Genomic DNA, 13427 nt, shown 5'->3' with positions numbered 1-13427 from the left:
AGCTGGGGAGATTCACTTCTTTGTATGTGGACAGAAGATTATGGTATAATTAGAATAGAGGTGTGTGTGTGTTTTATTATTTCTGTTGTCTTTCTCCTCTCTTTTCTTTATTCCTTTGCCTTCCTCTCTTTTCTTTTGTTATTTCTCCTTTGTTCTTTCCTTTTTATTTCCTTTGTTCTAGATATAATTTTATTGTATTGTGAAAACTTTAATTAAAAAAATTATGCGATGGATTGCAAAATTCACAAGGAAAGACAAAATTACGCTCACATGTTCCCCATGTGAGCTCTTCACTGGGGAAGCAACCTATGAAATGATATAATGCATTATAAAGTTAAATGACTGTGATGTTCTTTATATAAATGGAGCTTGCCATTCAAAAACCATGAAAGCAAAAGCAAGCAAACAAAAACAAAACTGATTTAACAAGGAACAACAAAAGCAGGGTCACCGGTGAGGGGTGTGTGTGGAAAGACTAGTGAGGTTGATCACAACCTCCCCAGGTCATCTGATCATATAGAGATCAGGCTTCTATCCCTTGCTAAATAGAGGATTTCAGATATAAATGAAGAGTGTGTGAATTTGACTGTGTGAACTTCACCCTTCCCTGCCCAACGGGCAGGGATCAGCATGTACAGTATATCCATTTTAACAACGGTGAAATCCAGCCAATCAGTGCTTCTGGAAGTGACACAGGGTGCACGATTAACCCCCCTCCCCAGCTTCCCCATCAAACAACTTCTTCTTTTCAGGACTATGCTTACATAGCTATGGCTGCCCTGCAAACACTCTACTCAGGGGTCAGCAAACTTTTCCAGCAGAGGGCCGGTCCACTGTCCCTTAGACCTTGTGGGGGGCCGGACTATATTTTGGAGAGGAAAAATGAACAAATTCCTATGCCGCACAAATAACCCAGAGATGCCTTTTAAATAAAAGGACACATTCTACTCATGTAAAAACATGCTGATTCCCGGCTGGATTTAGAAGGCGATTGGGCCGGATCTGGCCCCCAGGCCTTAGTTTGCCTACCCATGGTCTACTGGATCAGAGAATGTTCAGACTGTCCCCACAGAAAGAACATGGACATGGACACATAGATGTTCTGCATAAGCATGCAATGTGTCCTTTAAAAATAAAGAAATAGTAGTTCACCATAATGTTGTTCAAATGTATTTATTTAGCACAGCTTGTCTTTAGACAGCTTTGTAGATGGCTGCCTGGAAGAATGCTGAAAACAACCCAGCCGCATGGACAATGCCTGAACGCACGAGTCTTTTCCTATACAGTCAACATCACTGCTCCCAGCACAGTGACAATTTTGTGAGAATCAATCAACCCTGGACCATTTGGTTGTGCCATTTAAACATTCTCCCAGGCATGCAGGAGCTGCCCACATATAAAGACTTTCACACAGTGCTGGGAGTATGTTCAAGGGGCATTGAGTGTTAAGAAGAAATTGGCTTAATCTGAGCAGAAATATCTTCTCATGCTAATGTAGTAATAAAACAGGCTGATGAGGATTGGCCTACAGGGATTATGGGTAGATATGATTATGAGACAGAGGTATTGAAATAAATTGAAGATAGGACTTCCGATATTTCTAGAACAATCCACCAAAATGAATAGGGTTTGAATTCACACACTTACACATTTAAGTCAAACTGTGACAGGCTACAAATTTCCCTACTTTGAATTTTCTCCTTGTTAACAATTCTTGAGCTAATCTGTTCTTTTAAGTTCTGTACAAGTTCCTTCTTCACATTATTATGAATGCTGGACAAGTGGTGAGAGTTATGCAGGCCATACCTTTTGTCAGGCAAATTGTTTAGAGGTGCAGTGAACATCTCTTTATGGGAACGAATTGTTGGAAGATTGTCCAAATTGTGAAACTCATTCACATTTGATCTAGGCAATTTCCATTCCAGACAGTTCCAGAACTTAGACGGGGAAATGACTCATCTGCCCCTCCAGCTGAAGGAGGGACCAAATTAGATTTGCTTATGAAGAGAACTATAGGAATGATTTGGAAACAGAGAGTGAGAGATGCAGAGAGGAGCCAGGAGCTGCAAGCTGAAAGACGTCTTTGGTTTATAGGTATTCCACCCCCCTCAGTTTGATGTGAGGCAGTGGATTTGCTAAAGACTTACTTTACAATGTTTGTCTCTGCCTTTGCTCTACTTGTATATTTGTTAACAGCCTCTAAATGCCACATGTGTCTAGGGTTCCCCATTCCTGTGAAAAACCAACCACTTTGGCGCCAAACCTGAGCAACATGCATGCTAGAGAGATATAATCCTTCCCCCAAATTGAAAAAATGTGCCAATCTGAAAGGAATTCTGTAGAGAATGCCTGTAGGAATTTTCTACTCCAGGACCCACTAAATTAGTTTCAGACTTGGATTTGCTAAAATCAAATTGACCGATAAAGTCCTACATAGCTTGAGACCTCTTTCATATATACCTAAGCCGCTAGAGCATATATGGAGGCCCACCTCTATATGTGACCTTTCTGTCTGAACCACAGGAGATGGCCAAAAGGGAGAGAGAGGGTTGTTGCCTAGGGAGGCTTGCCTGCTAAGTATGCTAACTTCCTTGTGATCTGAGCCTTAAAAAACTATCACCTGAAATACGTCAGTCTTTACATTCAAATGTAAGATAAAATATATGCAAAGGGACTTGACAGGAAGTCAAAGTTGAAGAAAAGATTTTGAAAGATAAAAGGGGGGAAATATTTACTTTCATTATTATCATTTTGTGTGCAGGTGTGGGTGTGTGGGTGTCTGCACATATGTGTGTTGTTGTACGCAATGTTTGGGAGGAAATAAGACGGCAAATAACAAATAACAAACTAAATACCGATGTATGGAATTTTTATTTCTTAATTATATTTAGTGGTAGTATGGCTGTATTGTTTTTTGTAACATAAAATCATTTAATAAAAATTATTTTAAAAAAAGAAAAGAAAACAAATATGTCAGTCTCTGCTTTTATGGTGGTTGTGTGTTGCCCTATTAGATTTGTTCTAGTTCTCAGTATGATTAAAGCAGGTGATAGTGGACATAATTTCATTTACTCTTGGTTCTGATTTTGGGTTGCTTTGTTCTATTGACTTTAGTGTTGTGCTGGCATACACAGACCTCCCCTCCATCATTTAATCCCAACAACCTTGTGAGGCAGGCTAGGGCTGAGAAGGCAGTAACTGGCCCAGGGTCACCCTGTGAGCTTCATGCCCAAGTGGGGATTTGAACCCTGGTCTCCCAGGCCCTAGTCCAACATTCTAACCACTGCACCACACTGGCTCATCTCTTTTAATACCTAACTCATGTTGCAAGAATCCAGAATCAACCAGAGTCCTCTGCAGCATGTACTCTCAATGTACCTGTACTTAGAAATTAATAAATATACATTTCACTGCATGTAGCACTCTAGACACTGTTGTATACAAGTATACTCTTGCTACTCCTAAAACATATGGACTGTTTTACTTATTCATCACATGGCTGCAATTACACCAGAACAGAATCTAGTACATGAAAGAGATTCATGAAAAACACAGCTTTAAATTTGTGAAAACGACATCAATAAAACAGAAGGGCAGATCTCCAGCCTTTCCAGGTGCACATCTAGGCATAGATGAGGCATGCTGATGAGCTTAAATGGTTTTCCATAATTAATAACATAGTTGAATATTTTGCAAATTAGACTAATAGGGTTTGTGGGTGGTGGTTTTGCATATGGCACTCTTAAGCCTAAAATGGCACATCCATCATTGAGGTTGGCAGACTGACAGGAGCCCCCTCCTCCAGGTCGAAAGTGGTGCAATAGAAGCATTGTTGCCCTCTCTATCATTCTGCTAAATATGTTTTGCAGCTTTTTGTAACATTTCAAGAAGCTGAAAAAGCCTTTCGACCAAAGATTACTGTGGCACAAAAGCTGTGTGTGTAGAGCAGCAGAAAATAATCCTTCTGTCATGCTACTTTTAGCTACCTTAAAAACCACCTCTCTCTCCGCCTCAGACTTAAAAACTGCAAATTTGCACAGTTAATAACTGTGAGCACAGGCACCCACAGGGTTAAGCATCTTTTGGGGGTAGGGGTGGAGAAGTTACAGTTCACAAACAGTCAGTGCTTTCCGTTCACAATCCAAATCGTTCCACTGTCCATCCTCAACTATTGTAACACAGTCCTCTTTATTACCAGAGTTACTGGGCTCTCCTTGTTTCCAATTTGTGTAACTTAGGGGTGCCCCATTCACATACACGAATCTCCCTTCAGTTTGGATATCGTTGATACCGAGAAAAACAATCTTCGAATTCCTCTTTACTATTTCCGCCAAGGCTGCATTTTCTGCTGTGTTCTTCGGGGTGGCAAGAGCTGCACCTCCATTTTCACACAGTCTTTTTCCATTGGAGTAAGTTAGTTCTTGACCAGCCGAAACAAAAAATTTCTCTCCGACTTTCACCTGCTGCAACATCACAACTAGACAGAGAGAGAAAAGCACAGTTGCTAAGGATAATGGGAGTTGTAGTCCTACAACATCTGGAAGGTTCCAGGCTGTAGGAGGCTGCTCTTTAGGTTCATCAATATCCAACACACTGAGAAAAATCTGTCATTTCCTTCCACACCCCACCCACAATAATCAGTGCTTTGAGTCCCATTGTCCCATCTCAAAAGCAAAACAGATTACCACTCAACCCAAATTTTGTTTTTTTCACACATACAGAATGTTGAACAAGTTGATTAATAAAGGATTGATTTTTTTGGTTGTAAAATCTGCATGGGATGACATGATCACCACACTTTTTGTGCGGAGAGTATAACCTGGCTCTAAGTAATATAAAGAGATGAGACGATAGTGGAAAGTTTGCAACATATGAGCTATTGACAACACAGACTGACTCCTTTATAATCTTAGTTAGGCCCATCTGCACTATACATTGAAAGTTGTATCATACCATTTAAACAGTTAGGGCTTCTCCCAAAGAGTCCCTGCATACCTTGCTATTAGCTTGTTGTTTTTCACTTGCACTCTCACACACGCACACAATACAAGCTACCTTTTAAAAATACAGTAAATATAAAAACAAGCATTGAAAATGCATATTCCATCTTACTCTTTTTATACTTGGTAAGGTCAGCTTCAAGAGTCTGGATTTTCTTTTCCAAAGCAGTTACTTGTTGTTGAGTGGCAGTAATGGCTAAGGTGAGAAAATGAAGATATGGTTCATATGGTTAAGCACAAATGATTTATATTGGAAAGTTGCCACCCAGACCATTAACAATTCCTGACTCTGTACTACCTGCTGTCCTTTGTCACCTGTGTATCAATTATTTTTATATGACATTTGCGTGGACAGGCGGAGTCCCCAGATCCCGAGTGGTCCCCCCCGTCATGTGGAATAACGACTCTAGACAACGTGCTATGGGATTAAATTGGCCACAACTTTATTAAATTTCAAATGTGGGTAGACCTTGGCCCAGGCATTGGGCGTTCTCCCTCCCTAGTCCCCAGCCGGGGACCTAGGGAGCATCAGGGTTATCCAGTGTGTGGGGGGGGATGGGCCGGCTCTGGAGAACATATGTTCAAGCAGAGATAGCCGCCCCCGTTACGCCGCCGCAGGGGAGAGCAATGACGACCTTTCGGCGTACGGCCAAAGCCTCCCTTCAAAAACCCCTTTAACGGGGAACCCTGGTATCGCCGCCGCAAAGAGGAAGATGGACAAAAGGATTCCGCCCAAGGCCTGATACCGCCAAAGTTGTGACGTTTTGCTACGGGAAAGGCGAAACCTGCCAATGCAGGGAAATTCCTTTCCGGCCCTTTAACAGCGACCTTATCGTAGCAGCGCCCGCATACCTGTGGAGACAGGTTAACCTGCAAAACCTATGAAGAAAGGGTAACCTGCGAAAGAAGACATTAACTGAGGGTGGGTAGGGTGGGAGAAGCTCTGGAGCCAAGTGAGGATTACCAATTAAGATCCACCCTCTATTGTGTGGGCAGGTAATCCCTCCCCCTACCTGGCCTGGTTTCCCTGGCAACGCTTCCCCCAGGTGGGATTGGACAACTCACTGGGGTAGGCGGGGACCTCCAGGTATCCCACCTGAGGGAAGGCAAAGCCTATGCTGATGGGGCCACTCCAGATCCAGGGCTGCACGTGTCCCCGCAAAGGGCGCCCCCCGTTTTAAGTGGGGAGCGGTCATTATATCCTGCCTTTCTTCCATAATATAGCCGAGGGCATTGAGGGTCCCAGGTGCCTTAGTCAGGACTGACTAGATCCAGTCCTACTTAGCCTCAGCCAATGTTCCTGCATTATGTGCCTTCAGCCCATTCCTTGGGGCATAAATGCTCACATTCACAAACACAGAAGCCCTTCTGCCTAAAAGAGAGATGCAAAATATAGTGAAGGAAGAAAGGAGATAGGAACCGCTTGTTCACTGGGGGCAGAAGCAAGAAGCATCAGGCATGCACTTGCCAAACTGGTGTTCTCATTATGTTTTGGACTACAACTATCAGTGCTGGTTGTGGCTGATAGCTGAACTACAGGAAAGGAGGATTTTTTTTGTTCTTGTTTTACTAATGTTTAATCCAATTATAGGACCAGTTCAGCAGCAGATTAAGCTGCAAAGACACTGCCTGGACACTGAGGTCCTCCTCCAAGGGTCTTCTGCTGGTTCCCTCACTGCAAGAAGTGAAGTTACAGGGAACCAGGCAGAGGGCCTTCTTGGTAGTGGTGCCTTCCCTGTGGAGCGCCCTCCCAACAGATATCAAGGAGATAAGTAACTATACAACTTTTAGAAGACATCTGAAGGCAGCCCTGTATCAGGAAGTTTTTAATGTTTCATGTTTTATTATGTTTCCATATGTGCTGGATGCTGGCTGGGCTGGGGTATAAATAATAACGTTATTATTAATAATTATTATTCCTGATTTACAGTAGATTATCCATGGAGTACTTTCAGATTTCTGTGGTTCAGTTTATACATCCAGCAGGCTCTATGTGCTTGCTCTATGTGGGTCTGCTGCAGCATCATGCTGTGATGATACGAAGACATCGTTGTATGAATTGCCCCCTCCACATTAGTTTATCCACAAGCCACTCCTGTTTAAATGATGATGGCATCTTTAGAAGGTGCCACTTGAATAATAGGGAACAGGACGGCTCTGAATGCCCTAACCCCATTGTGACACTGGTTGACATAAATGGTGCTTCTACATGAACCCACTGATGTATTCTCAGATGCAATGGCTTGGGGACCACAGGATGCATTTTGGCCCTATGGTTTTCTAAGCAAAGCTTTCACAGAAGAATAATGATCATGCAAACCATTCACTGGCATTCACAAAGAAGAGGCTATGTTGGTCTTGAAGTGCACATTCATGTCTTCCTGAAAGCAAAATTAAGCACCAGAAAGTTGATTTCTTACCTGCCATTTCTCCCTTTTGTCCTTTCTGACCTGGGGGCCCTGCAATTCCAGGCAATCCAGGAGGCCCTGCCTTACCAGGAAAACCCTGTTGGCCCCTCACTTGGACTGCTTGTGTTTGAGAAAAAGAAAGAGTTTTTGGATACTATTCCCAAGTAACAAACAGCCAACAAGGAAAAAAGGTCACTTTAAATAATACACATTCACACACCTGATGGCAGCCTTCATGACAAGATGTTCCTAGAGCTCACCTTGTACTCAGCTGATAATTGTGATTCTGTGCTGATGCCACTGCAAATCATCACAATTGTTTATTCTCCTCCTGGTTCCTGTGTATTTACCCTGCTCACTCTGTTCCCTGACTCCCCACCAGCTCTGCCTAGATTTGCTTTGCTCCACAATCTCTCTTCCACTACATAGTGCATACATGCACTCAGCACATAAATACAGACCAGGCGTATCTCCCTCTCCTGCCTTCTCTGTCTCTCTCACACATTTCACATATCACAGCTTCACATACAATTATACCTTTTGCCTCTTTCCCTTCCCCAGACAATGCTCTCTCTCCAAGTGCATCACTCCCCCCATCACATAGATCCTTAACTCTCTTCCCAAGAGGATCGCTGCACTACAAATCTGCCTTCAAGCTGTCTGAGAAGCTCAGTGTGTAAATAGGTTTAGAACTGGTTGCTCCAAGCTCAGACCGCATGGCTCTAACAAGCCTTTCTTGTGTTCCTATAATAATAATGTAGGAACTTTCACTTGTGTAGCTAATCCAAGTTTTATTGCCTGTGTGTTCCGACTGATGTATGGAAAGCACATGAACCCAACCTTTGGAGAGTTTGCAAGTAAACCACTTTTAGCACACCAAGCATGTGGTCTGTTCTATGTTAAGGGAAGAGGGGAGTTTTGGAACTCACAAGGGGATATTTCAAAGGTCTAACATCCTATATTTACATGCTTTACTTTCCTGCATATGTTGTGATTTAAAATATCTGCTAGGGTTTACTCAACAAAGAGTATCAGCCCCAAAGTGGGATCTTGGCATCCAGGAATTCTCCTTTTTGAGACCTAGTTTTCCCTTGCCACCAAGAGGGAAAAGGGAAGCTGTTCAGTCACTTCTCTCTTCCACCTCCAATGCTCAAAGGAAAGAGCTTGGAAAAGTGCTATGAAGCACCCAGCCAACACTCAAAGCAAAAACATCCAGGGCTTGCTTTTCAGAACCATGGAGACAGTCCGCACCCTGTCCCCATGCCTTTTGGGACCTTGGAAAACAGTATGACGTCAATGTAAGCAAATAGAGGAAGGGGGGGGGAGAAGGGTTAAATACATAGCAATGTGTAACCACCCTGCCACGTCACACATATACATGAGAAACCCAGCTGAAATATAGATGAGCTATCATAAGGTGCCAAAGATTACCATATAACTATATGGAGATACCTTGGTCTCCCTTCTCTCCTTTGGGGCCATCTCTCCCATCTCTTCCTGGTAAACCAGGGATTCCTGGGTTGCCACATGCCATTACTGTGCAAGTGTTTGTTTCAGAATCAGCGGCCAATGCCGGCGATGTTCCCAGCATCAGGGCGATGAAAATTCGAAGATACATTGCTGATACCTTAGACAGATAACCAGTTAAGAGGAAATTATTTTGAGATCTTTTAGAGGTTGCCTGTGGCCACTCTGCTGTTCTTTCTCTGCCAGTGAGAGAGGAATCTGTTTTGCCCTCTTAAGATGAGACTCTCAGAAAGCCATCACCCACCTGTCAGTGTGTTTTGCGCCATTGAAGGACATTGGTCAATTTGAATTCTGAACAATTGTTACTTTACCCAAATGATCTTGGTGTTATAGCTGTGCGAAACAACTGCAAATGCTGTTGGTTGGAGAATTTTAGCTTCTGCACAGAGCTACAGTTCTGGCAAATGAGCCACTGTGGCTGCTTGAGGACCATAAAAAATTGTGCCCTGGGCTTACAGACTCATCTACCCATGTACTATCTGAAACCAAAGGGGCACATTTGTTGCCAGATTTGATTCCCACCCAGCTCTCCTACCCCCACTACTATAAATAGTATTTCAGCTGTCATACTAAAACAGATGTGTCAATAAGACACGTTTATCTGATTAATTTTCTGCCTTTGAACCAATCCATTGCTTAATCAAATAAATTTAAATAAATGCCCATATTACCAATTTTTCATCACCAACAAAATAAAGCCTGTTGCATATTGTAAGGAAGACATTTAATATTTTATTTGCATTCCCTGTCACAGGCAAACATCCCAAAAAGCATGCCTCTAATTCAATCCCACAAATTAAAGCAATTTAAAATGGAATGGTAAATCAACTAACAGCACACTCCTATCTCTGTCTATTCCAAGATAAGTTCTATTGAATTCAAACTTTCTCACTCCCAGGTAAATGGGGTTAGGATTACATTCAGGCTTATTTTGAGAATGGGGAAACAGCAGATGGATTAAACTATTTTGTAGAACTGGAGGAGATTAACAAGCAAAGTTTTCATCCAGCATTAATCTGAAGCAGCATTACTTACCGGTTTCTCATATGTTTCCTTGATCAAATGAAGCAGCTCAGCTGATTTGAAGAGAGATGAAGACTAGCCAAGAAAGGGGAGGATTTCTGTTTTGCTTAGAATGGTGGGGAAAAAAATCATTAGAAAAATCCCATAGATAAGTATTTTATTTTATCTCTGCGGATTGCAAAATTGTACTTTATACACCAGCACCTACTGGCACGACTGCATGAGGTGTTTCAGCATAACCTTTCCCCCCCAGTCAATTTACTGGAAAACAGGGACAAATTCTAGAACTTGCCCTTTCGTATAATCACTGGAAGTGCTTCTTCCAGCAAATAGATCTACAGACATCTTATAGAACTGTGATACAGAAATCTGTTATATTATGCATTATAGAGATACAGAAATCTAAAATGCTTTATACTTTTTGCAGCATTATCAGAAAGCTTGGGCTGTCAATCTATAACCATTTTGAACCTTCTGATGAGTTTGTTCAGAGTAACCTTCCTTGTAAGCTCTCAGATAAGTAAGATAGGTGAAACCAAAGGGAAGTAAACATGTTTTTGTTAAAACCATCCAAGTTTCCCCAAAGTAATGATGATTAAATCCACATATGACCTCTCCAAGCAGTTAAGCAGAGTTCCAGAATATCTGGAGAGGCCATAAAGCTCTTTGCAAAAGATTAAGCTAGCAGTGAACAGTAGATTTAAAGCCAGTCGAAACTGAGGCAAAAGAGGGTGGTGGTGAACATTTATCCGCATTTCAACACTAGGCCCTGTTTCCAGTCACAGAGGATATTCCCTATTCAGAAAGGCTGGATGTGGCTGATGCCATCCCAGCTGCTACACCAGAATCTAAATTGGAACCTGGAAAGTTTTTTCTTTCTTTCTTTCCACCCTGAGAAGTGTTTTGGAACCTAAGGGGAAAACACAAGAACAAAAAGAGCAAGATCAGGTAGAGTGGATGGCCACACCTGAGAAAGAAGAAGGGTGGATCTACACTCATGGTTTATAATGTTAAGGAAGGGTTAAGAAATGGGTTTCACAACGTAGATGGACACATTGTGTTCTGCTTTTAATGTTCATAATGCGTTATTAAAATGAGACACCAGAGGGCTCTGCAGAGCAACCAGGAACCAGCAATAGGGAAATGACGTTTTGACGGACAAAACAAGGTAAGAAACGCTTTTAATCTACAAGTCTGCCCTGTAACGTTTTAGAATGATATATCTAATATACCATTCTAAACAAGATATTATTAGATATTAGATATATCATTCTAATAAAGTTAAACATGTCCCTTGTAGATCCAAGCAAAGTAAAACAAATCCCATTATTCTTCATTGAGCAGGAACATCATAGGATCAGGCACTGCCTGGAAGTAGGGTGGCTGTGGGCCCTACTTTACAGAGAACCACCCTTTATTGGAAAGGGTCCTCTTTTGGAAGGGTAGCCTGATTCAAGTATAAATCACCATAAGGATGGAGAGCAGGGACCCATGAACAGGCAGCAGCACCCTGAGCAGCAGACTGACACAGCTCACCTGATCAGTCTTCCCCACAAGCCCACCATGGTGAGGTGTGCTCTGTTTATATCCAAATTATTGCAAGTTTTATGCAAATGTGTGTCATCTTTTGGATGACATGTACATGGCTACCCCAGCTGAGGGACTTTCATAAATGTGGAGGGGACAACAAAGTATATCACAGGGTAACAGATTAATAGAATTGCTGAGTTAGAAGGGACCATGATGGTCATCTCCTTCTGCAGTGCAGGAATCTTTTGCCCAGCATGAGTCTCAAACCCATGACCCTGAGATTAAGCGTCTCATGCTCTACCAACTTTTCAGGTATAACTGCACTAACTGGCAATAATACAAAGGCTTCCTTCCCACTGGTAATAAATATTTTGTCTCCAGCTTTATTTACCACTCCTGTCAAAGCGAAGGCAGCATAAGAGAAGAAAAGTAATGGTTTATACAGTCAGATCTAAGGATTATTCACACACATGCACATTAGGCAACAGAGGCTTGGAATGGAGACAAGAACATCTTGGGACGCTGTCCCACAAAGCTCAGAATGTTTAGCAACAACCTTTTCTCCTTCCGTTTCAATGTTCATGTTACATGATGGGCTCCCATAGTCTCAACAGGGGTTTGGGCCTTGAGCTTCTCAAACAGCAGCTCTTCATAGCAAACAGCAAACCACCTTTGAAACCAAGAAGGCTTTCTAAGGTAGCCTGTGGTGTTTGCAGAGAATCTGCTCAAGCTCTTTGGACCTTGGCCCAGGTTTGTTAATGACAAATATAATCCATTGTCATTGCCATGACACACATCACGTGGAAAGAAGGGGGAAAATAAAATAAAATAAATGCATGATAACCATTCTTGCACATTCATGCATCAACTAATCCATCTGCTCCAACTGCCAGAAATCTTTTATTTTAATGACTGTTCCTTAATTCAAAACATGTTGCTCAAGAACATAGGGCAAGTTCTTTCTTTCAGAGACCTACCACTCCATTGTGTAGTATCGAGAAATTATCAGGGTTCTAAAATGCACTTTAGATTTGACGTTTCAGGTGAATCTAAGGCATTAATTTGTTTAATTGTAGAATTTAATCCTAGATGGGCCATTGACCTGATCCAGCAACTCTTCTTGTGTATTTTTTTTTATCTGTCAGATGCTGGACATTGGAGTGGTTTTGTTTTGTTTTGTTTTGTTTTGCTTCTGTTGTATATTTGTTAAACCTTGCAACTCAAAGAGAGGAAAAGACTGGCACTCTCTATGGAGTGTTCTTCTGAGGATGTCATGAGATGACAGAGATAACAAAGATGACCTTGAGATAACATAGGGTTGTCCTTACCTGAAGTTGGCCTTACAGGGAACATGTATTTGCTGATGAAAGTGTAATGCTCCTCAGCAAGATAGGGTGAGTATTTAGGGCTTTAACTTATAGTATTGTTCAGTCAGAGGGAAGATCCAAAAGACTGATACAACTGACTGACTCATAATGTGACTCTGAAGGTGGCATCATAAAGTACCAGGGCTTTTTTTTCAGCCAAAACTTGCTGAAACTCAGTTCCGGTACCTCTCAGGTAGGCATCATCGCCATTATAAGAGAACAAAGTGAGTTCATGGTGTGTTCTGGGAGATCTTTTTCTAGAAAAATAGCACTGTATAGAACCATGTTTGATTCGTTCATTATGGCTGCACTTTAGCTCTTACTCATCACTGGAGTAAGTGTAGGAGAAGACAGTTCAGAGAAGAGGGATGACATGGGCTGCACCAGGCTGTATAGATTAGACAGGTGTGGAATGACTAATCTATATCCACACCTTAGAGTTGGCAATGTAACCCTATGAACTATGCCTCCATTGACAAGATTACTTGCGAGTCTCCATATCTTGGCAACAGGTTCTTTCACAATCATAGTACCCTCAGGAATCCAATATCCTTTTCCTTGCAAGGTCTGTG

At 42.0% G+C, this 13427-nt stretch overlaps 1 protein-coding gene across 1 annotated transcript; it reads right to left on the bottom strand.

Moving 5' to 3' along the window:
* Positions 1 to 1157: 1157 nt before the first annotated feature.
* LOC310845280 (mannose-binding protein-like) lies at positions 1158 to 10122 on the bottom strand. Its single transcript, XM_083740107.1, has 6 exons — positions 9971 to 10122; positions 8861 to 9035; positions 7421 to 7528; positions 5113 to 5196; positions 2967 to 4477; positions 1158 to 2620 (listed from the first exon to the last, which is right to left on the bottom strand). The coding sequence occupies exons 2-5, from the start codon at positions 9024 to 9026 to the stop codon at positions 4104 to 4106; spliced, it is 732 nt and encodes a 243-aa protein (XP_083596233.1). The 5' UTR covers positions 9027 to 9035; positions 9971 to 10122; the 3' UTR covers positions 1158 to 2620; positions 2967 to 4103.
* Between the last annotated feature and the right edge of the window lie 3305 nt (positions 10123 to 13427).

Source organism: Podarcis gaigeae, assembly GCF_964106915.1.
Source record: "Podarcis gaigeae genome assembly, chromosome: 5".
Lineage (NCBI taxonomy): Eukaryota > Metazoa > Chordata > Lepidosauria > Squamata > Lacertidae > Podarcis > Podarcis gaigeae.
The sequence above is the reverse complement of the archived record's forward strand: the minus strand, read 5'-3'. Positions and strand labels throughout refer to the sequence as shown.

Coding starts and splice junctions, on each gene's coding strand:
- LOC310845280 (XM_083740107.1), bottom strand. CDS start 9,026: ATGTATCTTCGAATTTTCATCGCCCTGATGCTGGGAACATCGCCGGCA. Junction 5,197..7,420: donor ACAAAAGGGAGAAATGGCAG/GTAAGAAATCAA, acceptor TTCTCACCTTAG/CCATTACTGCCACTCAACAA. Junction 4,478..5,112: donor CCTTACCAAGTATAAAAAGA/GTAAGATGGAAT, acceptor CTCTCTGTCTAG/TTGTGATGTTGCAGCAGGTG.